The sequence below is a fragment of the Grus americana genome, chromosome 11 (genome assembly GCF_028858705.1).
Source record: "Grus americana isolate bGruAme1 chromosome 11, bGruAme1.mat, whole genome shotgun sequence".
NCBI classification, from domain to species: domain Eukaryota; kingdom Metazoa; phylum Chordata; class Aves; order Gruiformes; family Gruidae; genus Grus; species Grus americana.
The window spans coordinates 13760220-13785602 of record NC_072862.1 but is presented as its reverse complement, the minus strand read 5'-3'; the positions used below and the strand labels follow the sequence as shown (position 1 = coordinate 13785602).

Sequence of the window (25383 nt, the reverse complement as noted above, 5' to 3'; positions counted from 1 at the left end):
CATGGCCACTGGCACCGGCAGGTCCGGCAGCATCCCTACCTGGTGCAGAGCTGGGGGGACGATGCTAATCCCCCGCCTTGGCTCTGACACCGCCTCGCTTCTCTCTGCAGATGCCCGTGGCATCGCTGGCGACGAGGCGAGAGGGCAGCCAAAGGCGTAGGCACGGGCAGTGTCTCGGCAGGCAGGGCCACCTGGTAGCGGGGCCTGGCTGCTGCTCCGGCGGGGGCTGAGCTGCCGGCAGTGGTGGGGGCCGCATGCCCACCAGCCCCTGGCAGGAACCTGGTGCTATTTCTAACGTGTATTTTTGCTGCTTATGGGTTTTTCCTTTCATATCGGTTTTATTGCACGTTAAGGTGAAATCTATATCAAATGGAAAACCACACCCCCTCCAAGGCTCTTAGCCCCGTTTCCCACCTCGAGGTTTCCTGGGCTGTATCCAGTTTGATTTTTAACTTATTTGCTTTGCCCCATGCCCCCTCTCTGGCGGCCCAGGAGCGGAGCTGGGACTTGGCATGGTTGGGCTCCCCTTTCCTCATCTAACACTGTCGTCCCCTTCCCTGTCCCCCTACAGACCCCCAACATCCCCCACGCTCCCCACTCTCTGCCAGTGGAGGCTGCCCACATCCCTGGGCCAGGCAGTGCCTCCGTGCACAGCATCCCTCACCCCCCACCCTGCAACCAGCTCCATCTGAATAAATTTCACCTTAACCTCAACTGGGGCCCAGTTCCCCTTTTGTGGCTGTGATGGTTTGGCAAAGACCTGTGGGGAGACCAGAGGCTTTCTCTGTGCGCTACCCTCCAGCTTGCACGCCTGCCAGCAGCACATCTGTCTTTAAACCGGGGGGCTCACCTGCACCCCCAAGCCCGTTGGGGAAACCCTGAGGATGGTGCTATGTTAGAGGAGGTTCCTGCTCACCTATGCTCACTCTCAAAGGCTTCATGAAAGCAACGTTGGGTCCCGGGGGTCCACAGCCCCTGCTTCCCCCCAGCCCCAAGGCTGAGTGGGGACGTGTCCCCCACTGCCTCAGCGCCCAGGGGGCTGCGGGCTGCCGGGTGGGCTTTGTGGCACCCATACGTACCACTGCTCTCTGTGTATATCTGTATACAGCGAATGTATATGTGTACCAACGCGGGGGGGGGCCCGTGATATTAAAGCTGCATTCACGGGAAGATGCCATGCTTCTTGGTGCGCCGCTGGAGATGCCCATGGAGTTGGGGCCAGCTCTTGAGCCCTGCCCGCTCCAGCTGGGATGCCCTTCCCAGGTGCTCACTGCTGGCAGTGCCAGCTGGGGGTCCTCACCCCCCCAGTGCCCCATCCCCGTGCCCAGCACGTGCCCAGCTGAAGCAAGCCAGGTCGTGACCCCCTGGCCGGGCAGTGACGTGTTGGCATGTGGGGCTGCGGTGTTGCGTGATGTGCTGGATGAATCAGTGCCACCGGCTAATTTTGGCTGCTGAGGGTGAGTTCCTGGCCATGCCCGGGAGGAGGAACAGAGCTGGCATTATTTCCTCTCCCTGCCGATGGCGGGGAAGCTGGCATGGCAGGTCACCCTGCGGCTATGGGGGTGGGCAAGACCCCCAGCGGTCTGAGCTGCAGCCCCGGGCACCCAGGCTCCTCACCCTGCTCTGAGGGTGCCCCTGGGTGCTCCCACAGCCGCTAAGGGGGGAACTTTGGGGCAAAACCCTTCTGTGTGGGGCTCACCCCATAACAACACCTACAGGCTGCTACCCACTGTGGGCAACTGGCAGAGGGGCTGGACCAGGCTGGGCTGGTGCAGGTGGCCTGCAAACCAGTGGCATCCCAGTTGGACTGGTGTAAGTGGGCTGCAAACCAGTGGTGTCCTGGTTGAACTGGCACAGCTGGCTGTAAACCAGTGGCCCAAGCAGCACTCCAGGGTTGGCACAGCAGAGAGGTGACGTGTCTCCAGATACGTTCCCCAGCTGACCAGAGCCAGGGAGCCTGTCAGGATGGCAGCACCAAACCAGCACCTGGAGACGTCCAGGAGCCTCATGGCACAACACCTGGGGGCTGGCACTCGCCGCCAGTGCCACAGACGCCTGCCAGCAGCAGTATGCATGTGTGTTTTCTCCCTTCCTTAAGTGATTAACCAAGGCTGGCAGGAGCAGGAAGGCTCAATTAGATGGAGAAAAACCATCTCACGAGTCAGATGTGAAATAATTATGCCTGAGCCATCCCAGGTTCCCGGAATCCCCTCCAAATACAGCTGATAGAGCTGTGAGAGGTCAAATGCCCACCCACGGCCCGGGATGATTTCATCTGCTATTAGGCAAAATGTATTAATAACATTGCCCCCCCCGCACGTCACTGTCACCCCCTCTGCGGGTTGGGGGTGGAGCTGGGGGCAGGATAAGAGCCAGGGCTTGGCTGGGAGCAGGGCAAACCCCCAGCTTGTGGTCCCCACACCCTGGGAGCATTGCCTGAACACCAGGTGGACGAGGACCTGCTGGAAATGGTGAGGCTGCGCCCTTCAGTGGTGCTTTCCAGGGGGTTTTTAGCTGGGAAGTGGGTTGCGGGGGGGGGTGGATGCTTTTCATATCCCACTTCCCAGTGAGTTAAACCACCTCCAGCTGCCTGCTCTGGTACTTTCCAAACGGTTTCACCCCAGAGATGGGTTGCAGAAGGTTGGATGCCTTTCATTACCCTTCTAGCTGGGCAAACCCCGCTGGGTGACTGATTTGGGGGAGAGGCAGCCATACAGCAGGATCTGCATGGCAGTGCCCCTGCACCCGCTCTGACCCCCACCCCACAGCAGAGCACCCTGACCCCCACAGCACAGCACCTTGCATCCCCTGGGGCCCTCCCTGGGACCAGGATGGGGGACAGGGCGAAGGAAGATGCTGAGGCTCGGCACAGTTCAGTGCCTGTGGCTGGACTCGTGTCCTTGTCACCCCACTGCCACCGACCTGCTGTGTATTTTAGGCCAAGTGGTTCGCATCCCTCCTGGCAGGGTGACTTTTCCCCCTAGAGCACGGCAGCCCCACGGGGGACGGCATCCGCTGGGGAAGGCGTGGGAGGAGGAAAGCCCCACAGCCTGCCTGGCTACAAAACACCAGACACGAAACACTTCCCTGGCCAAAGGGCAGGTCTGGGCTGGGGAGCAGGCAAGGTCCCTAGGCAGCCACCCCCCCAGGCGGGAACGTCCCTTTGGGTGGCAGAGGGCTGGTGGGTGTGAAATGGAGGGGACAGTCAGTGTCTGGCCAGGGGCTGCAGGAGAGGATGGGGACACCCAGCTGATTTGCTTCCCATGTCCCCTTCAGCCTCCCCAAAACTCCCCCCCATGCAAAGAGGTTAAAATCAGGATGGAAAACTGAAAGCTCCCCAAAGGGAAGATGACCCCCCACTGCCAGGCATGGCCAGCTGGTGCAGGGAGTGGGGGGGCTCTGCATGTGGCACCCCAGTGGGGACACATCCTGCTTGGGGGGCCACAGGACCATGGCAGCATGATGGGGGGTGATGCTCAGCACTGGCCACGTGCTCCCCACAGGTGCTCCTGGCCACACTGCACTGCAGGACGCTGCTCACCCTCCTGGTGGTCCTCAGAGTGCCGGCGAGAGCCTGGAAGGGGCTGAGCCACGAGCAGCTCCCTCCAGCCCCCCGAGCCAGGGACGGAGGCAAGCTGATAAGGCAGGAAACCACTGACGCTAACGAGATGCTGCCAGGTCTCTCCAAAGTGAGGAGGGACAACCATGGCTCTGGGGAAGGGTCTCATCTGGACAAAGCCAGCCCACTGCCGCCAGAGGGGTCAGCAAGAAAAGCATTGCCCTGGCCAATGAGCCTGGCCACCAAGAGACCTGCTCCTGGGAAAAAGGTGAGAAAGGTGTCCCTGTCACTTGATGTCCCCACCCATGTACTGAAAATCCTGCTCGACCTGGCCAGAGAGAAGGAGCTGCAGGCCAAGGCGGCTGCCAACGCCGAGCTGATGGCCCGCCTCGGGCGCAGGAAATAAACTTCCCTGGCTGGGGCATGGCTCCTCGACCGGGGCCGAAGAGGGTGGTGGGGCTACCAGAGGGCACAGGCAGAAGGGAGCGTGGGGTGGTGTGCCCACCGGGGACTGCGAACACGGCCCCTCATCCCAGTGCCCATGGCACAAGCAGCAGCCGTGGATGGATTCAGTTTAATAACCTTCACCCCCGTACCACTGGCGAAGATACAGCCAGGTTTGCCTTTCCTGGAGCCAGTGCTGGAACACAGCCGGGTCCCAGCCCCAGGCGCTGAGGGGATTTCTGTGCCCTGCTCCGCTCCCCCTCCACTGGGATGTCTCCAAAGCGGCCGCATCCATCCAGGCAGGTTTTCCCGTGTGCCGCCTCTCTCCAGGTGGTTGTGATGCGCAAAAATCCACCCTGCAGCTCAGCTGAGCCTCGAAGCTAGCAGCAGCGAGTGTGCACAATAAAAGGTGGTATCGAATGTGACGTAGTTTATACCGGTCCTGCACCCCTCTACACCTCCATTTTGTGTTCCCTCTCCTCAGAGCTGCAGCGGGGGCACATCCCAGGCCAGGGCCAGCACCAGAGCTCATTAAACCCCAAACGAGGGGTGTCAGCCCTTACACTGACAGCAGGGCTGGCCCCTGGCCCAGGGTACCCGCAGCAGCTCTGGGCCAACAGGAACATTGCGTTGTGCTGCCAGAGCCGCCGTCTCCAGCAAGGCTGGGAGATAAGAGCAGCGTGCAGCAGAGTGCGGCCGCCCCGTGCAAAGTACAGGGCGGTGTGAGCGTGGCAGAGGCTGGGGGACGCCCGCTGGAGGGGCCGCTGGAGCTGGTGGGGGACACAGCCATGCTCTTTGAGGAGTACCTGCTGCAGGGTGAGTGCGGCCCCTTTGCCTTGGAGCGGGTGCTGGCTTTGGGAAGGGGGCAGAAGCAATCGGGGTGACCCTGCGCCCTGTGGGAGGGACGTAGTTCAGTAGCCGGCAAAAGGATTTGCCAACAGGTGGGTGGGTTGGGGTGAGGTTGCCCGGTGGGCAACGGGTCCTTTGCCTTCCCGGCCTGCCCCAGGGCTTGGGTGATGCCCAGGCAACGCCGGGCCCTGGAGACACCCCGCTGCAGCAGGTGGGTGCCGTGGGGCTGGGCTCAGAGGTTTGTGAGTGCAGGGTACAGACGAGGTGCTGGTGGCAGCGGGGGCACAGGAGGAGCTGCCGGATGCCAGAGACGGTGTGTCCCGGCGGGGACGCTCCAGGGCAGGCAGTCCAGGTGACAACTGCCCGTCCCCAGGAGGGGGTTCTACCCTGCCGCTCCCCTTGTTCCCCGGGGCACTGAGCCCCTGCCAGGATCTCCCCTTCCCATGTCCTGCCCCGCCTCCCCACCTCCCCGCCCCGAGTCCCAGTGTGCCCCACCTTGCTCCGGCCCCTCTCTGGCCCCGGTGTCCCCCGATCTCCCCGGTGCCCCACTCTGCCCTTCCCCTGCCGCTCCCAGGGTGTCCCCCTGCCCAGTGTCCCCCCAGGGATCCCGGTGCCCCCTCCCAGCCCCAGTGCGTGTGTCCCCATGCTGTGTCTCCTCCAGTGCGTCCCCTGGCACCAGCAGCCGCAGTGCCCCCAGTGCCAGTACAGCCCCCACCGCCAGTGCTGCTCCCGGTCCCAGACCCCTCCTAGCCCCGCCCCCGCCTCTCCGCCAATCAGACCGCAGTCTTCCAACTGGTCCCCGCCCCCTCCTCCTGTCAGTCACCGCCCCGCGCCCCACCTCCGCGCCCCGCCCGCGGCTCGGGCCGCAGCCGGGAGCCACGTCAGGCAGGGCGGGGCGGGGCTGCGCCTGCGCAATGTGGCGGGCGGCGACGGCAGTGACAGGCTGGCAGGAAGGGGCGGGGAGCAGGAAGGGGCAGGCGGTGGCACCGGGACCTGGACCGGCACCGGGACTGCTACGGGGCGGGAAGGGCCTCACCGGGGGGCCGCTCGGCAGCACCATGCTGAAGAAGTTCGACAAGAAGGACGAGGAGTCGGGTGAGGGAAGGCGGGGAGACCCGGGCTGTGAGGGGAGCGGGAGCTGTGAGGGGAGACCCCCGGGGGAGCTGTGAGGGAACGCTCGGTACCAGCGCTGCAGCGGGGGCTGGCCGGTGTGCACAAGGGCGCGGTGAGAAGCACGGTGGAAGCGCTGGAGCAGTCTGCTGCCGTCCTCCTCTCGCCGCTGCAGCCAGAGGCTAAGCCTGCTGCGTTGGCACAGCACTCGGAGGTTACCTGCCGCATCACCCGGTGCGGAGCCGGAGACTAAATGTCGAGCGGATTAGCCCTGTTCACAGTCGCCCAACTCTCAAACGAGCTGCTAAAGCAGGGTAGAATCCGATTTGTAGTTTCTGGCACTTTTTCTGACAGGCATGGTCTGCTCTTCCCACAAAATCGCTGCCAGCGTCAGTGGGCCTGAAAGGCTGAGAGCACCGAAGAAACACGAAGTGATTGCTTGACGTTTCAAAACTTTAGGCCAGAGTCATGAGGAAGAGGCTGATATTTTATGTGGTGTGGAATCAAGGCTAGTCGTGTCAGTGTTTACTTTTATGGTTGTGCCTCATGGTATCTTTTTCATTTTCTTAGGAAGCTTTCTGCACAGCTTGTTCTGCATAACAAATCACTGCATCCTGAAGCAAATTGATTCAGCGTAGATCTTAGTGATTGTTCTGTGTGGCTGTGCTTGCTTTTTACTTTAATGTGCATTAAATGCTTTGCCCTTGTTTCCCTTGTCTAAAGCCTTCAGTGACATCTTGATAAGTGGAGAATTTAGTGAGGCAACTGTTGGAGGGGAATCGCTCTTGGCTTTCATTTTTGGGGCTCTTCTTCATTTGCACCTGCTGCACGCTTCAAGGTATTGTGTTACTTACAGCCAAGCTTGGCAGGACATCACTTCCTTGTATTATGATGCTGACTCTTGCTGATTTAGTTCATAGCAGGAGCTCACAGAGCTCTCCTTTTTGGCACTGCTGCTTGTATGCTTCTCAACATTTTTTCTTCGCTATTGCCTTTACTTCTCATCCTATTGCTTCTATTTGAGATGAAGATTCCTAGGACTTACTGCACATGCCTTTCTCCTGTAGATTGTGTATATGTCCAAAATGTATAGCCTGAGTGCTTGTTGTTCTTGGTCTTAGATGAAGCCTGAATTTCCAGGCCTCTTATACCCATTCTTTCCATGTAAAGGCTAACAAGACAGTCTTTTTGTTGAGATCAGTGTATCTGCTTAATTGGCTTCTGTTCCTTTGCTTTTCATGGATGGTTTAGGTAGCCTTGGATGAGCTGCTTCCACTGGCTCTCAGAAACGCACTTTGAGATGTTATTTTGGGCATATAATTGTTCTGAGATCCTTGCTTGGTCAGTGACTGTTTCTCTGCCAGTCAGTAAAAATTGTTGTTAGTCATCCAATACTAGGAGCTTTCTGAACACACAGCCTCTGCCTTTCTTGTGTCTGTTTCTCTGATTGAAAAATACTTTGACGCAGGGTGCTGTGAGGACCAAGACCTCATGTGCAATATATTTCAAGATCTTTAGTGCTTATGAAAGATGAAGAGGCGATGTTCTGTTGCTGATGGCTGATTTAGGGATCGTAGACATGCAGGGCCATGGGGAATACTGTGCTGCTAGGAAGGTTTTTTGGAACACATTCACATGCTCGTACTAAAACTAGTTCATAGTTGTTCTAGAGATATTGTTTTTGTTCTTTGCCCATGTTTTCTTCTCTCCCCAACCCCACATAAATGTTCTGTGCTTTGTTTGGCCACCTACTGCCTTTGCAAACTTCTCCTGAGCCAGAGGAGGGCAGTTTATGAACTGGGAAGGAGCCAGGGTGCAAATGTGTTTAAGTTTAAGATGTACTCTTGCAAAGGCTCCTGGTGCCAGAATAGGATGCTTCGGGCCCAGGAACTGTGCTTTCTAGCAGATCAAGCTTATTAAACATTAGACCAGCACTGGAAATGGCTGTGTTTTGTCCTGGGGCCAGGCTGAACATAGGTACTAATTAAAACCTGCTTATCAATAACTGGCAGCGTTTGAAAAGTTGCAGCTCACAAATGCTTAGGCAAGCTAGTAGAGACCGTGCAGGATGATAGTGCTTTTCCCTCTGATTATTTCATTCTTAATTGGTGAGGGTTTTAATTATTTAATATGATTTATTCTATTAAGTGGAACAATGAAAGTTACTCTGTGTCCAGACTCTCTAGTCTGCTGTCTTGTTCTCTTAATTAGTGATAGAGCCAAAAATACTTTACTGGTGGATTTCTGATTGGTTTATAAGGGAGAGATAAAGCACTCCTGACTCACCAGTCTGGCAAGTGATGCCTCTTTCTGTCTGAGCTTTTGTTTCTAGCCCTGTCTTACTGATGCTCTCACTGTCAGCAAGCTCCCAGGCCAGGGGCTGGAAATAGGTCTGTGGGGATAACAGTGGAGCACAGTTACTTTACTGCTAATCAGTCCATCTAGGCTTGTGGCTAGTTACTTCTGGAGGGACTAACAAATTGAAGAATATCCTGTCTGCTCTGCCTTCCCTAACTGCCGTGAAGACATCCAATTAATATCGTTTAAAAGAGGGAGCTCTGTTTGTGAAAAAGTTACCCCAAAATGCTTAGTCTGTTTTTAAAGTCTGGGCGTGGTTAGAAAGTTGCTTTCACATAGCACTGTCCCTGGAAAGACTTTTACTCTCTTTATTTTGCAGGTGGGGGTTCCAACCCATTCCAGCACCTGGAGAAGAGTGCAGTCTTGCAAGAGGTAAATACTACTTTGTGTACCCCTTTCTGGATAGAGTATCGCCCTCTCTTGAGTAGGTCACTGGAGAACTTCAGCAGGGAAGTGGACGTTTGTTACAGTCCTGCTGGTTCTGAAAGAAATGGGCAACACTCCTGTTAGTTCTTATTTTATTATTGGAAGGAGGAAGGGAGAAGGTTGAAATGGTCTCTGTAACGAATGAAAGACTGTGAACTATAAATAGTAATAAAATTCATAAAATTATCTGGGAAAGCTCACTCTAAAACAGGAAGGTTAGGAAATTGGCCTTGAGCACCCCGAATGTCTTGTAGATGACAAAGTTAATGAGTATGGTGTGAGTGTTTATTGAATAGTCTATGAATTTGCTCTGAAAAAATGCCTTTCTGTTCAACAGCAGGTAAGCTGCTCCATCCCCAGACCCTGTTGTTTCAGTGTTATCTGTTCGCTTGCAATGTTTTGAATGGTGTTGGTTCTCGTTAGCCTCGCAGAGCTAGCGTACATCTGTCAGAAGAGCAGTGTTTTAGCTAGCACACAATCCAGACTTGTGTGGGTGAAAGTGTGATGAGGATTTGGCCTTTAAACCTTAATTGCACTTGGATTTGTGATCCCTGGATGAGACCTGCTGTTTAAAAGGGTTCCATGTTTAACAGGAATTGAGGGGAAATCTGATCCAAAGTCATTAAGAATCGTGCCAACACGTGCAAAATGTATTGTTTGTATCAGTGGCCAAGACCAGACAGGATGGTGTTTGTGAGGGGGTGTTGGTGTCAGCATCCTTGTCTGTGCTTTGTTTCCAGGCACGAGTGTTTAATGAGACTCCCATAAACCCACGAAAATGTGCTCATATCCTCACCAAGATCCTGTATCTCATAAACCAGGTAAGGGAGACAAAATTTACACCTATACAGAGGCACCTGCAGCAGGCCCAAAGCTGGTTGTGATAAATGGGATTTCCTTCTTTCTTTCCAAACATCTTCTAGGGGGAGCACCTTGGTGTCATGGAAGCTACTGAATCCTTCTTTGCGATGACCAAGCTGTTTCAGTCCAATGATGTAAGTCTGCTTGTTGTTTTCTGTTGTATTTATCTGGTGGGACAAGTTGTCAACAGTGTCTTTTTCAGCCTTGAGATGTGCGTTTTTATACAATCAGCTTTTCCATCTTGCCTGGAGCTACCTGATCTGAGTGGGAAGAGGAGGATGAAAGTTTAGAAACAGAGATCAGCTTTCTAGCCCTTCCGAGACCTTGTAGCAGCTTAGCTGAAACATTCTCTGTTCTTGAGATGGAGATTCCTTCCTCTGAATTGCTGTTAAACTCTTGAGATGGTGCTAGGCACAGATCAAGCATATCATCAGCTAGAATACACTACACCTTGTGCCCGGCATTAAAAGATCCTGCTTCCTGCTGAGAGTCAATGACTGTGTGTCCTGGAGAAGGCCAGGAATTTGTACCTACCCACAGCAGTAGTACTGTCACTAGTTGTTCCCCAAACCACAAGGCATTAAAATCATGAGACCCGTGTAGAAATCCCCAGACCCAGGAATATAAATTGCTTGCTTTCTTGCTTTTGAGGCAACAAGGTGCCTTTAGCTAATGATTTCAAGCTTTCCTCCTTGTTCATGTGAATGACAAGTGAAAGATGAAACTGTAGATCCAGCTAAATCTGGTCTCTCTGTGGCTTCACTCTAAGATTGAGGGATTTAGAAGAGGAAGAGGTGTTTTGTTAATCAGTATGGGGTTTGTACATCTCTTACACTCAGGCACTGGGGTTCTCTGAAGGTATCAGGTTCTTGATCTTCACAATAAAATCATGGAAGCAGGGAAGACTGAGATCCCTTCCTATCCGGTATCCTCTCAACTGATGTCTGTCTTCCCTCTTTCCTTGTCAGCCAACTCTTCGCAGGATGTGTTACCTGACTATCAAAGAGATGTCTTCTATTGCAGAAGATGTAATCATTGTTACTAGCAGGTCAGTCACTTCACTTTTCTTACTGTTATATTCATGTGTCCCATCCATCCTCTTGGAGATAACTGTAGCAGGATGAGGACAGAGAATGCCCTTGGTGAGGAGAATTTTTTCTTTTAAAAGAGGCCATTAAAATACAGACACTGAACTCCTAGTGCTGTATGTGAAATGTGCTGTGTCCCCATATCCTGTGCCCATGGTTGTTTGGGTTGTCTTTTTGGTTACATGATATGGTAGCACTGTGCTTTTTTTTTCCCCTTCTGCAAAAGGCTGTTTCATTAACTCCTGCTTTCCTGTCTGAATGCCTTGAAGCTTTTTGAAGATTTCTGGCATAAATCCCAAGGCTTTCAGCAGGTAGACAAGGATTTATGGCTCCCGTAGCAGCACAGGATGCGACTTCACCAGGGAACAAAATTCCCTCTGTGAGTAATTCCTGAATTGCTGATCATCCCACTGAAAGGCCGGTGTGGTATGAGGAGACAGGAGCCTGAGGGAATAAGTTCTGCTGAGGGCTGAGGCCATGCAGAGTGGGCCAGTCCCAAGTGCTGTGATGTGATGAATTCCCATCCCCTCATAGATGATCTCACACTGACCAGGACCCTGGGGAAAGGTCAGGAATGAGCGTTAAGTAAGGAAGGCAAATGCCTCAGGGATATGTATGTGTGCTCCAGCCTCACTTGGTGATCAGGAGCCCGTACAGCCTGCTGATGGCTTGGAACCCGAGTTCCAAGATCATCTCCTCCTGCCTTCCCACCCCGGTGGGACTTGCCTGAGACCTGCAGTTGCTGCTTGGCATTCAGCTATGATGCTGGCCGCTTGCTGCTCTGCGTGCTCTGTGTGTGCACGTGAGAGCTGCTCGCTCAGGAGTGCAGTACTGAGAGCTTCCTGTTTTTAACCAGCTTAACCAAAGACATGACTGGGAAGGATGACAATTACCGAGGCCCTGCAGTGAGAGCGCTCTGTCAAATCACTGATGTAAGTACGGCTTTTCCCTTGGGGCAGTCCTAGGCCCTTCACCTTTCCCATCCCACCTTCCACTCTGCTTTTCATGCCTTTGCATCTCCCCTTTCATGCTCCTAATGGCTTTTCCATATCAGCTGTTTCCTTCTCCCTGCAGAGTACCATGTTGCAGGCCATTGAGCGCTACATGAAGCAGGCGATTGTTGACAAAGTGCCAAGTGTATCCAGCTCTGCTCTGGTGTCCTCCTTGGTACGTAGTTCCTGCAGGGTGGGCCTGAGGGATAGTCAAGCTGGGAAGCAGTCATCTGTGGTGGGACTGGACATCTTGGGAATTACAGGGTTCCATTGTTGCTACTCCCCTCTTTGTGAACTGAGGGACTGATGCTGACTTTGTGGGAGATCATCGACCTCTTGAGGCTGCAGCCATCATGGCCATGTCTCCAGATGCTGATCCCTTGCTCTCCTATAAGTTGCTGCTGCCAGCACCCTCATGGGGAAGGCTTGTTGCTTCTTAATATGAGCTGTGATTCCACAAACTTCCCCCGTCCTTCTCTCACGGGTTGTCTGTGGCTTTGTCTCCCCCCAGCACCTGCTGAAGACCAGTTACGATGTGGTAAAACGCTGGGTGAACGAGGCTCAGGAGGCAGCTTCCAGTGACAATATCATGGTACAGGTAGGAAACCTGACACCAACACAGGGAACAGCAAGCAGCAGCTGGGAGTGGAAGCTGCTAGAGCTCACCCAGGCACCTCTGGGCAACAGAGGAGATAAAAGTGGAAAGAACACACCATGGGTTTGTGACAGTCTCTTTCCCTGCACAGTATCATGCTCTGGGCTTGCTCTACCATGTGCGGAAGAATGACCGCCTGGCAGTCAACAAGATGCTCAGCAAGTTCACGCGCCATGGCCTCAAGTCACCATTTGCCTATTGCATGATGATTCGAGTAGCCAGCAAGCTGCTGGAGGAAGAGGCTGGCAGGTGAGGGGGGTCCTTTGCCCTGCTGGAAGAATTTATTCAGGTGTTGCTTCCATCTCCTCTTGCAGACTCACTTGCCATCTCATGAGGGCAATTATTTCTGTCTTTGAAGAGCAGTATGCAGCTTCTACCCTTTTATTGTTGGATAAAAGGCAGCAGAGAAAATACAGGATGCTTTCATGGTTGTTATGAGATGGCTTCTGTGAGTCTTGTTTGTGTGCTTGCACATCAGATACTTTCTTGTTTCTCTGGACTGTGGTGCATAGCTGTTCTTTGTTGAGATATTTTACTTCATTTTCTCTGTCTTCTGTAATGATTTTGGGCTACCATGCATGCAGTGTGGATAAGACTTGTGGTGTGTACAGTCTTCTCTCGGTGCGTGAACACTGAGGGAGATTCCCTTTGGCCTGTAAGGCAGACAGTGTCTTCTCAGAAGGCAACCTGACTTCCAGCCCAAGCATGCTGGAAGTACGATATAATGACCAGTGCAAAATCTGGGGACAGTGGATTTATGGCCACTTCTACATTTCTACAGGCTACAGGATCTGCTTGTTTCTGCTGCCAGATTCTGCATTTCTGTTAGCACTTTTGTTTTAATCCATTCTTGTGTTTTTTGTCCCTTAGCCGTGATAGCCCCCTGTTTGATTTCATCGAGAGCTGCCTAAGAAACAAGCATGAGATGGTGGTCTATGAAGCTGCTTCTGCCATCGTTAACCTGCCCAACTGCACCGCCAAAGAGCTGGCTCCGGCTGTCTCGGGTAAATGGCGAGGGGACTCTGGGCCTGCAGTGGTGACACCTGCTGATTACCCCAAGAAACAAGGACTTCGTGTAGTTTCAGGCTTGTAATGCCTCTGTACCCTTTGTTGCTTCATGCTGCTGCTGAGAGTCTGTGGTGTGTGTGAATAGCTTTGCTGCTGTAAAGGTATTTACCTGTTATGTTTGAGTGTGGGTTACTGGTGGGGTCTTTTTTTCTGGGTAAGAGCTAGTAGTCAGCAGGGTTGTGTGGCAAAGGGGACAACAGGGAGGGAGGAAGGAAGCTGGTAAACTCACAGTTGCTTCTTAAGCATGCTTCTAGTTATCTCGTGCTTGCAGCCATCTCTTCATTGCAGCTCTTGCTTTAGGTATGAAACTCTTCTCAGTAATAGATTGCCTAAGCATCTGCCTTTGTTGGTTTTCCCACCTTGCAGTTTTGCAGCTGTTCTGCAGCTCCCCAAAAGCAGCACTGAGGTATGCAGCCGTCCGCACCCTCAACAAGGTAGGAGCTGGTCTCTTGGAAGCTGTAATAGTTTCTCATGTGCAGGGAGGTGCAGACTTCAGAAGAGAAAGGGAGCAAGAGTATGTGATAATTTTGTATTAATAACCTCTACGCTGGGCTACAGTCTTACATTTCATTGCCTTCTGAGTGGAATAAAACCTCAAAGAACACTTTACAGAAGGGAAAAAAAAAAGCAATCATGTTCACAGATCTTACATGTTACTGCTTTCCCTTCTGAGCTTCCTGTGGAGGAGCAGCTCCTTGTAAAATAGGGATCAAACCTTGATGCTGCTTCTTGCCTGCTCTGTGGCAGTCTGCTCCAGCTTTTCCCTTGACCTTGTCAACTCTAAAAAGAAAAAGACAGAATGGCAGTGTCTGGTAACTGCTGTACTTCCACTCACACAGTTGTTCTGCACAGCTATGCTTGATGACTTTTTGGTGGGAGTTCATAGCTTTCTTTGCAGAATCTGAACCTTAATGTATAGAGGAGAATGAGAGAGTTAAAAATAGTAAAATATTGTTTATTATTACTGCTTCTCTTCCAGCAAGAGATGGAATTCTGCAGGAAGGAAGAACTTGTCACTTTAACTTCAGATGAGTTGTTTCTCTAAGATGACCCTTGTGTACAGTCTGCAGCATTTATTTTTATAGGAAGGAGCAAGAGCTTATAGAGACTTAGGGGTTTTTTGCCAGCTGGGCCTTTTGTGTATATTCAGTGATATCCACTCTCCTATCTGTGCTCTAGGTGGCCATGAAGCACCCGTCTGCTGTCACTGCCTGTAATCTAGACCTGGAGAACCTTGTGACAGATTCTAACCGCAGCATAGCCACCCTGGCCATCACCACACTGCTGAAAACCGGCAGTGAGAGCAGCATTGACCGGCTCATGAAGCAGATCTCCTCTTTCATGTCAGAAATCTCAGATGAGTTCAAAGTAAGGAAGTGGGAGGAGGAGGGACATGCAGGTTCCTGAAGAAACCCCTTGGTCTTTGTCCATGTTTGTGTGTGCACTCTGAAACCTGCAGTTTCCAGCAGCTGGGCTGCAACATATTTGTAGGAGAAAAAAAAGAATATGAGGCTATCAGCCTAAACCATGCCTCAGTCATACAGCATCTACAGCTGCAGTCACATCCTCTCTTCTGGGGAGAAGCCCTTTGAGAATTAAAACTCTTTTTCTTCTTTCCAGCGAGTGTGGGCTTTTGCTAGGTGCTGGCCAGTGCACAAAGATCAATCTCTTCCAATTACTAGGGTTGTACCTCCTGGAACTACATTTGTTGGATAAGAAAAATCAAAACCATAGTTTTCGGACTAGGGACCCGCACAAAATTGACACAATTCAACTATTTTTTCCTGCTTGGTGGGATAGAATGCTTTTTTTACTTGCCCCCCTTTTCTTCCAGGTTGTCGTGGTGCAGGCCATCAATGCGCTGTGTCAGAAGTACCCTCGCAAACACGCTGTCCTCATGAACTTTCTCTTCACTATGCTTCGGGAAGAGGTAAGTTTGCAGGACAACTACTTTGTGCTCCTTGTTTGTATGCATGAACTGCAGGACTGCACGGTGGCCCCTGTGAGAGTCAAGCTTTTACTGATAATGCTGTGCAATAAAAGCTTCTCTCTAAAAGGCCGCCAGTTTAACTGGCAGAAATGGTCAGCTCTGCACAATAGTTATACTGCCAGGCATATTTTGAATGTGGTTTTCATTCTTTGATTTTTCTGGGGGTTTATTAACTCTCAAAGCAAATGCAGGCAACAGCAGATCTGTTGGCAGTCCATGTGTGTTTCACATTTGAATTGGCTTTCTTTTATACTTTGACAGCAAATTCCAAGAAGTTTTGTACACAAAGATTCAGTAACAACCTATTTATTGATGACACAAACCGGCTTTTCTTCTGTTCTCTGTGCTGTGGCAGTGAAGGGATCAGGAATACCTATAACCATTCTCTGCATTCAGTCAGACATAGAATTGCAGAAAGACAGCTCTACAGAGGTTTGCTGAGGCCATTTCTAAATGAGTTAACATGCCTGCAACGCAGCTGGCACCACTACTTGCTCTGACATCGCTTTCTGCCAACTACAGCCTCTCATTTAGGAACAAACCAGAGCCTCTCATTTTGCTCCTGTGAAAAAATGGACCACTCTCCTTTCCCAGATTTTCTGTGGGTGGATGGTATCATTTTGAATCTGGTTTTGTAGTTCAAACCGTACAGTTTTACAGCTTTTTTTAATCCAAAGTACCTCCAGAAAGATCCCCCAAATGCCCAGCACTGTGCATGTAATTGGTGGAGGATGGTGTGCAGTTTAATCCCTTAGTGTGTGTTGAGGACACTACTAAATCATGTCTGAAGATAACCAGGCATTAACGGCGTGTCAGGTTATGGGGTGTGCCTGGGGAGGTATTGATTGCCTGCCTTCCCACGCTAATGGGGCTATTTGCTGGGTCCTGCTGTGGCAGATATGATCCTTAATATATTTCTCTTGTGATTCATCCTCAGATGTCTGGTGCTAAAGGGGAGAGGGTTGGGTTTTTTCTCCTCCCATATGGCTGTTTTTATGCACTAATTCTAGCAGCAGAGGATTTTGAAGGAAATGTAAACCCTTCAGGCTGATGGATTCTTTTACTCTCTTTAGGACTTGGGTTTTTTCTTCACTGCAGCCATTCTGAAGGGAGCTGGCAAGCGAGCTTGAATATTAGCTGGTCCTCTGGGTGTAAAGAGGGTCAAAAATGAGGGCAGCATTACTGTCCTCCTCCTTTCAAGCACAGATTAAAAGCACTGGGTGTGAGTGACCTTTTCGAAGGAATTTTTTTTTTTTTTTCCAGTCTGGCTAGTTCAGAGTCTCTAAAATACTTTGAGATTTCCAGCTGAGCAGTTCCATTTGCTCCCTAGGGCGGCTTTGAATACAAGCGAGCCATTGTGGACTGCATCATCAGCATCATTGAGGAGAACTCGGAGAGCAAAGAGACAGGCCTGTCTCACCTCTGCGAATTCATTGAGGACTGCGAGTTCACTGTGCTGGCCACTCGTATCCTCCACCTCTTGGGGCAGGAAGGGCCCAAAACCAATAACCCCTCCAAATACATTCGCTTCATCTACAACAGGGTTGTCCTGGAGCATGAAGAAGTCCGGGCAGGTAAGAGACAGACCTGGAAAGCTGTCTGCTCTGTGACAGATCTGCATGAACACCTATGCTTTTGAGGATTGTGATTTGCTCTAGTCCTGAGCAGATCTCTTTACACAGCAAAGATCCTGCAGTAGTATTGATGGAAGAGGTGGCGAGCAGCTGAGAAATGGGGAGGGAGCTGCAGTGACGCTGAAACTAGACAGAGGAGGTTTGCAGGCACTTCATTGTAATACATCTGCATCTTTCTAGTCACAGTAATGCTTCATACTAGTGCTACTGTCTGTGACACGGCATTTGAACAGGGCCAGGAAGTGGAGGAAACTTCAGGTGATTGCTTTGCTTTCTAATTCTGTTTTCATGATTTGTGTTACAGGTGCTGTAAGTGCCCTTGCCAAGTTTGGAGCTCAGAATGAAGAGATGTTACCTAGTATCTTGGTGTTACTGAAAAGGTGAGTTGTACCTCAGAGTTCCTCAACATCCTGGGTGAAAGCCCCTGTTCACTTGAGAGCTTGTTAGCACCCCAATACATGTCTAGTCTCTTCTAGCTGTAGATCTCAGAAGGTGCAGTGGGTACCTGGGATCCTGTGATGGGATCACCACTGCATTCAGCTCTCCGGAGTAGATGTGAGAAGCCAAATGTGGTGGATGATTGCTTGTCTAATACAATTACTGGTAGATTGCCGGTTGTCTTCTATGGTGTGTTCTCTCTGGTCCTGGAAGGTGGCTTAGTCACCTGGATTTGTTTGCATGGACTCTGCTGCCTTGCCTTGAGGAAAGTTTTCCACTTTCTTCTCAGGTGTGTGATGGATGATGACAATGAAGTGAGAGACAGAGCCACCTTCTACCTGAATGTTCTGGAGCAGAAGCAGAAAGCCCTCAATGCTGGCTACATCCTGAATGGTAATGCAGGAAGTCCTCAAAACAAGTCTGCACCTCCTTCCTGGTTTAACAAGTGACAAAGCTGGCATTATTTGTGGCTTCAGTGACCTGTTCCTTCTGTCCCTAGGTTTGACCGTGTCCATCCCTGGCCTGGAGAGGGCTCTGCATCAGTACACCCTGGAGCCCTCCGAGAAACCCTTTGACTTGAAATCTGTTCCTTTGGCAACAGCTCCTATTGTGGAGCAAAGAGCAGGTGAGGAACAGTCCCCTGAATGCTGGTCCAGATGGCTAAAAATTCCCCAGCAGCTCCAGCCCTCGGACAACAGACTGCATTGGGTGTGCTGGGAAGTGCTAAGCTCCATCCTGTTTGAATTTTGTGTGATTACATCTTCTGTAAAGACTAAGGCCAACAATCTGGTTGCTCCCATGTTAGAGTTTCAGTTTAGTCCAACTGCTAATAGTAATAGTAGTTGGTGATACTCATTGGAGCTGCTGCATTTCCAAAGGTGTTTAGGAAGCTAAATAACAGGTGTGTAGTCCGTAGTAAGATGCGAAATGAGCTCCCTTTCTTTCCTTAATCAAATCCCTCTCCAGACAATCTATTTTCTGATATAGTTACTTCTTACTCTTCACATTCAAATATTTTGTTTCTTTTTCTTCTTCTGCAGAAAATGCCCCTGTTGCTGTAGTCAAACAGCCAGAGAAAGTGGCAGCAACACGGCAAGAAATATTCCAAGGTAAACTGATGCAAGGCCTCTCCTACGCCTGTGTGTGAGAACAAAATAGCCACCTCTTGCTGAGCCTGCCTAGTCCCTCTGGCTTTCTCCCATCTCCTTTCAGAGAGTGACACAGGCTCCCAACTTTAAGTCTGCTGTTCACTCCTGGGGAGCGGGGGTGCCTGCAGTCTTGTTCTTTCTAGCATGCAAGAGATGTGGGCAAAGGATGACTCTGCCTTTAATTTTAAAAGTCCCTAGTGAACGTTTATGGATGTTTGATGGATGGTTCATTGCTGCTGCAGCTTCTGGCAGCTTAAATGAGGGCTTTGAAACTGTTAACACCTTCCTGTAGGTTGGGAAGGCGAAGGCAATGGTTTCTGTGTCCTCTGTTTCAGAGCAACTGGGGGCAATCCCAGAGTTTCGGGGACTGGGCCCACTCTTCAAGTCTTCGCCAGAGCCTGTTGCCTTGACAGAGCTGGAAACGGAGTATGTGGTTCGTTGCACGAAGCACACGTTTGTCAGCCACATGGTGTTCCAGGTGGGTAGCTATGGCATGTGGTGCTGAAAGAGGATTGGAAAATGAGCTCCTACCAGTTAAAAGCTCCACTGGGAAGAAATAGCTCAGAGATATCTGTGTTCAAAGCACATCACTGCAATGAGGAAACCTTAGTTTCTCATCCAGGGCAGCAGAGCCCCAGAAAAAATTAATTGGGGAGCATGTGTGTGGCTGAACAATGCTTACACGTACAGTCAAAATAAATCAGACAAGCACTAGGTGGGGCTGCTCTCACTGAGCTGTTGGCAAGGGCAGCTGGTTCTTTCCTCAGGGTCCCCACGCACATGGTTTGGGCATAAAAGAATGAAGCTTTATCTGCTGAAAAGGGAACCCAAGAAAGGGACTTGATGGGGGAGAGCTCTTCGTCCCCTACACTTTTTTTTAGCCTGTGTAGTACAAGTGCTTGTTTCTGTACATCTTGGCTTTGGCTGTACTGCCCTGCTGCTACATGTGCAATGTTAGGTTCAATGTGCCAGCATCTTTGCCTGGGCCTCAGGGAGTTGAAGGCACAGCAAGTCCTATGCTAGCTTGTGAGCAGCAGTGTTTTGTCCTTAGCCAGCTCCTTCCTCGAAAGCTCAGAACTGCTTACACAGCCCTCACAGGGGCTGATCTTTGTTTCTGTTGTCCATCCACTGGATGCAATTGTTAAGTGACTTGTCATTGCAGCAGGAATGAAGTCTAATCAGCAATTTTAGACTTGCTGAAACTTGCTCAAACTATCCCTAGTTTGAGCCGTGCAAAGGATCATCTTTCCATCTGCTGTGGGGTACTGTGTCCCTGTAGCATCAAGTGAGAAGGTGTAGGCAACACAGTACTCACATTTCCATACAGCAAAGAGTTAACCTGGGAATTACCATCCTGGGAGGAAGGATGAAGTACATCTAGAGGAAAAGGTGCCTGTTTCAGTTCACCAGTTAGTATGGAAGAAGTTGACACATCCCTGCCCTCACAGAATTTGTGCTCCTGCCTGGGTTGCAGAGGGCAGGCATTGCATAACTGTGTGCTGGTTCATTTTAAGTGTGGGGGGGGAAAGTTTGATGGAGCACTGGAGTCCCCTACAGGGTTTTAGTTTCTCCCCTAAAGCATTTAAATGAGTACTTTTTAGTCATGGTTGCTCTGTGACTAAACTGGAACACATGAAGCCTATAACTAGCCAGCTGATAGCAAGATGCACTGTTGAAACACAAGGACCTAGGGGTTCACCATGCTCCCACTCTGCCTAAAGTGAATCTGCTATTAGATCTATAGCAAGCAGCTTCAAGCTGTTGCTTCTTTCCGCTTCTCTGTTTAGTTTGACTGCACAAACACCCTGAACGATCAGATCCTGGAGAATGTCACGGTGCAGATGGAGCCAACAGAGGGGTATGAGGTCATTGGCTATGTACCTGCCAAAACCCTGGTGTACAACCAGCCGGGTACGTGCTACACGCTGGTGGCACTGTCTGAAGAGGATCCGACAGCAGGTAAACAGTTTGCTCTCTGTGTTTTCCTGACATCCCCCAAATTAACTGTACCGTATTGCTCACCCCCACACATTCTACCTTGCATCCTAGCCAGATATTTATAGCCTGTGTGTGGGTGCAGCCCTGAGTGATGCTGAGCATGACTTCTTTTTGCTGTTTGGGGGCTGTCGGGCCTCCCTTCTCCTCTCCTGGTTCCCTTGTGCTGTAGCATTGTCAAGTCAGGCTATGAGAGTTGACAGATGAGCATTCAGCCCTCTGCTGAGCAATCTCCTGTGCACCCTGGCATGTCCATTAACCTGTCTGTTCTCTGTGTTAGTATGTGGGGGGAGACTGGTACTTGTAAAATGCTGTGAGTGCCCAGATGCTCTGAGTAGCAAAGGGGTATTTCAGACAAAACGCTAGAATTTCAGGGATGTCTCTTTGAACTGAACGTCCCCTTATTTGTGGTTGTCCAGAACATGAACCAGGCCTTACCTGTGCTTTGTTCTCCCTGATTTGTATTCTAGGACTGCTCACCTGTGTGTGTTGCTGCTGTTCACCCAGCAGTGCCCATCTTCTTAGGGATGAGTCATTGCTTCCTCTCCCAGCCGAGTGGTATTAATCAGCTGCCGTGTTGCAGTGCAAGGCAGTTTCATTTCAGAGGCGCTTGAACTGATCCCTAGATAAGGATCTTGCCTCTTCACCAGGCGCTGGTGGGACATGTTTAGTTAGTATTCCCAGCACAACTTGAGGTTCATCAGTATTAGCACTTGATCTGAGGATTATGGTCTTCTACAACTATCATGAGCCTGTCTTTATAATATTAAGGCTAGTAAACAGTGATAAATAACTATCCTGTCCTTGAGAGACAGAGACTATCGGAGTGCCCTATCTAGGTTACCGGCTCAGGCTGTGCTGCTGACAGTGAGGGGAAAAACCCAGCTGCCCCAAGTTACCCAGCCCTCTTCTGCTGCAGAGGATTGCAGATCTGCTGGTAACATGAGCTTTGCCTTTGCCTCCCCCGCCTCCAGTGGCCTGTACCTTCAGCTGCATGATGAAGTTCACCGTCAAGGACTGCGATCCGAACACGGGTGAGACGGACGACGAGGGTTACGAGGATGAGTATGTGGTAAGGAGCTGGATGTGCACCTGGTCACAGAAACCACTGTCATTTTGAGGGTTTTTGTGGTCTGTACTCAGATCCCTGCAAGCTATGATGTGACCATGGACACTGATGTGGGCAGCATCGTGTGAAGAGGGGGTTCTTGCTGTCTCTGTGGTGTCTGTCCCAGGAAGCAAGATGTGGGTTTGCAGAGCTTGCTCTGTCATTACTCGTTTGGAGTATCCTCCTGTCACTCTCAAGGCAGTTGCCTGACTGTGCGGGATACCTGTGTTTTGGGAGGCCATGGTGTGTCCTCTAGACTTGGCTGCCTGTGCCCAGTTTTGTGGAGATAGAGGGCCATTGGCCATCTTTTCTTCTCCATGAGTTGCTCTCCGTGGTGGCACATTTAATTGCCTAGTGGCCTGCCTGATACAGGGAGATTGCTGTCCTTGTTCTTGCTCTGGAGAAAGCAGAGCTTTTCCCTCCCCAGCACCGAGACTGATGAAAGCACTGATGCTGAAGAAGCTCCTCTCTTCTGGGTTCAGCTGTTTCCAGGCAGGCTGTTTTACCACACAGGAAGAAGCTGAGCTTTTGCTTGGTCAGAAACTATGACTGGCTTAGAGGGTGGTGTTTACCCTCCAGAGAGGAAGGGATGTTGTGATACAACCTCAGCTTGCCCCGTTAGCTCGAGGCTGTTTTCTATGCATTGCCTCTCACTGCTGTGAATCTGATTAGAGACACTGCTGTGCAGTGAGTCACTCAGGACACAGCGTGCTCCCAGAAGGAGTGGGGAGGGATTCTCCCAGTGGAACGTGCAAGGTTAACCCCTCTCTCTGCTTCTCACCAGTCACCATGGCGTTTGAGTGATATTTGAACAAACTCTTCCATGTGTTTCAACAAGCATCAGGAGGAGATTCTTTCCTGCAGCGATTGCTGAAATGGATTCAGGCTGGTGTCCAGCCAGCTCTGACACTGACTGCTCTTTGGTACATGCTCTGGAGGGACAAACCTGGTTCTGCCTTGCAGATGTAGTCACAACAGCAGTTCAGCTAACCTGGCGCACAGTGTTAGGTGATAGCAAGCATCTGGCAGTGTCTCACTGTACCAGCCTTCAAAACAATAAGCCAGAAAGGCAAAACAGAAGCTTATGTGCATTCCAGAGAAGCAAATGCTTAAGTTATGTCTTAGTTTTTGTTTTGCCCTCTGTGTTGGACACTTGTTCAGGGCTTTGATCTCTGTCAGGCCATGGACTGCACTCAGAATGGGAACATGCCTTGTAAACCCTAGAAATGGCATGACCAGTGGCTTTCCCAGGCCAAGCAGTTACTCAACCACACATTTGCTCGAGCAAACCAGGGCTTGCTCTGACATTATTCATGAGTGGAAGTGGAGGCTGTGTCCTGCATTCACCTGATCTCAGGGAATCCAGTCTAAATCTCACTCTAGAGAGAGCAGGGTTAGGAACAACCATGTTTCACTTAAACCTCTTCTACCATCAGCTTGAAGACTTGGAGGTAACGGTGGCTGATCACATCCAGCGAGTTCTGAAGCCAAACTTTGGAGCAGCCTGGGATGAAGTGGGCGATGAGTATGAAAAGGAAGAGACCTTTACTTTGTCTGCTATTAAAACCCTTGAAGGTAAGGGGGTGCCTGAGCCCAGCAGAGCTCTTAACATGTCTCTCCTTCCAGCAGACAAAGTCCAGAGGTGCAGCCAGGTTCATGTTAAATCGCTCACAGAAAGGCTAATGGGGCAAAATCCTTCACAAGTAATTTCACCACAGCTGTTAAATGTGGAGCTACAGTTACTGTGATAAGTTAGTTCAGGTTTGAAAAAACCAAATGAGTGTTCTGGGCCCTGTGGAGACCAGCTTGGATTGTGGGAGGCAAGCAAACGTCTTGCTTTGTGCTCTCACTCTACCCTCCCAAGCAGACAGACCATGGCTCATCTATGAGCTCCCACTTGTCTTCTGTGAAAGGAGGAGATGCTCTGACCTTAAAACTCAAAACAAATAAAGATGCAAAGAGCAGAAGACATAAGGTTAGTGGGCAGGCTTGTGGTGTAAGCCCTCTTCTCTTTCATCATGTATTAAAGACTCCGTTTGTTCCTGAAAAGCATGTAAAAACTCAGTTCTTTTGATGGCTTAGAAGGGTGTCCTTGTCCCATAGCCATCTTTGTGCTTCCTTGCACAGCACCTTAGGCTTGAAATACTTTTCCTGAGGCCTTTTCAGCTTCCTCCTGAAGACCTGTGTCTCCTGCAAGATGTCTCCTTCCTTCTGCATCTGTCCCCAGAGAAGCAAGCAGGCTGTCAGGGCTGTGCAGTTAGCATGCAGCCAGCTGCACACTCCTACTTCCGTTGTCTGACTCATTCGCCCTCCTGTTTCTGTTACACCTTTGCTGCATCCGATAACAGAACGGCTGTGTGGCGGTGGATTTTTTTCTGTGTTGTCTTTGCCTTCCTGGTGGCCTCCAAAAGCACAACACTGGCCAATGCTGTGTGCCCCTCAGGACAAGCAAGATGAACCCTAATGTGCAAGGAGGACTGGTCACCTTTAGATGCTCTTTGTATGTTCCTGTCAAGACACCTGTGATGCAGAGCCTGCTTTATTTTTTCTTAACAGAGGCAGTTAGTAATATCGTGAAGTTCCTGGGGATGCAGCCCTGTGAACGATCGGATAAAGTGCCAGATAACAAGAACTCTCACACACTGTACCTGGCAGGTGAGGTGTGGGGTGAGGTGTCTGCTTGAGGAGCAGCTCTTTGGGAGGTCACACAGAGCTGCCTGTTGAAAATCAGGGCAGGAGTTTGATGGAGCCCTCTGAGCTCTTGGGAGGATTTGCAGGCTTGTTCCTGCCATGGTTTCTGTCTCCACAAGCGTAGAGCAGCTGGTGGTGGGATCGGGGAGGGTGCTGTAGTGGGGGGATGTGGGGATCAGCCCCAAGCTCAGCTGGGGGGAATTTGCTGTGGCATCCTGGTTTGGAGTGAACCTGTGGGGGAAAGTACAGCACAGCAAAATGGATGTTACTGGACTACTTAGAGAAGTGCCTGGACCTCTTCTCAGCTGGAGTTTACAATAAACTTTGCTTTCATGAGTTTTACAGTAGCGAGAGTCCCAAGTGCATTATAATGAAAGAGAAGTGTGCTGCTTGAGGGTCTCTCCTGGCCCAGTGCTGGGGATCTGACAGATTACATGTGGGAAACCTGCCCTTTCCAAGCAGTAGCATTCATTTTTAAGCTTGCAGGGGAGCACTCACTCCTTCCTCCCGCTCTGCCTTCCAGGTGTGTTCCGGGGTGGCCACGACCTCCTGGTACGGTCTCGTCTTGTCCTGACCGACACCGTGACGATGCAGGTCACTGCCCGCAGTGGAGAGGAGCTCCCCGTGGATGTCATCATGGCCTCTGTCGGATAAACCGCCTTTTCCAGGGCTGTCCTGACACTGAGCCCCTGTGGGCAATGCTTCTTTCTCTGGCAGCAGAATAGGGATCACATTCACTACAGCAGCTTTTGTGTTCTCTGCAGTGCAGCTGTATTTGGGGCTCCATCTATAAAATAACGATGTTTTTAAGGTCTGATTTTATGAAATGCTTTGTCCCTGCAGTGGAGGGTGTCATAGCCACTGCCCGCTTTCTGTCGCGGTGGCAGCGGGTGGAGGAGAGGCGACACCAGACCGTGACAGCCGCTCCCTGTCCTTTTTATGTCGTTCAAATAAAACCGTCTCGTAGCT

The 25383-nt window shown here is 50.9% G+C and overlaps 2 protein-coding genes across 3 annotated transcripts in view; both read left to right on the top strand.

Moving 5' to 3' along the window:
- Positions 1-1149, top strand: part of COL7A1 (collagen type VII alpha 1 chain) — a 31100-nt gene extending 29951 nt beyond the window's left edge. Inside the window, exon 120 of the mRNA XM_054838625.1 lies at positions 111-1149. Coding sequence (XP_054694600.1) covers positions 111-160 — 50 coding nt within the window. The 3' untranslated portion in view covers positions 161-1149. The remainder of the gene's footprint in view (positions 1-110) is intronic.
- Positions 1150-4673: 3524 nt separating this feature from the next.
- Positions 4674-25383, top strand: COPG1 (COPI coat complex subunit gamma 1). Of its 2 annotated transcripts, none has more exons than XM_054838225.1 (24): positions 4674-4819; positions 8640-8692; positions 9487-9567; positions 9670-9741; positions 10576-10655; positions 11552-11627; positions 11770-11862; positions 12199-12285; positions 12434-12591; positions 13213-13346; positions 13777-13844; positions 14590-14778; positions 15245-15340; positions 16731-16974; positions 17339-17414; positions 17762-17865; positions 17972-18097; positions 18513-18581; positions 18956-19098; positions 20408-20579; positions 21590-21687; positions 23160-23298; positions 24280-24378; positions 24938-25383. In XM_054838225.1, exons 1-24 carry the CDS (start codon positions 4792-4794, stop codon positions 25066-25068), a joined length of 2616 nt encoding a protein of 871 aa, XP_054694200.1. In that variant the 5' UTR covers positions 4674-4791; the 3' UTR covers positions 25069-25383. The 2 variants fall into 2 exon arrangements, with proteins under 2 accessions (XP_054694200.1, XP_054694199.1); XM_054838224.1 differs by lacking the exon at positions 4674-4819 and adding an exon at positions 5796-5947.

What these genes read in the sequence shown, in the direction of transcription:
- COPG1 (XM_054838224.1), top strand. Translation starts at nt 5,911, where the DNA reads ATGCTGAAGAAGTTCGACAAGAAGGACGAGGAGTCGG. An exon ending in ATCTTGGTGTTACTGAAAAG is followed by an intron (nt 17,415 to 17,761) that starts GTGAGTTGTACC and finishes CTTTCTTCTCAG; the next exon opens with GTGTGTGATGGATGATGACA. An exon ending in TCAGCCACATGGTGTTCCAG is followed by an intron (nt 19,099 to 20,407) that starts GTGGGTAGCTAT and finishes TTCTCTGTTTAG; the next exon opens with TTTGACTGCACAAACACCCT.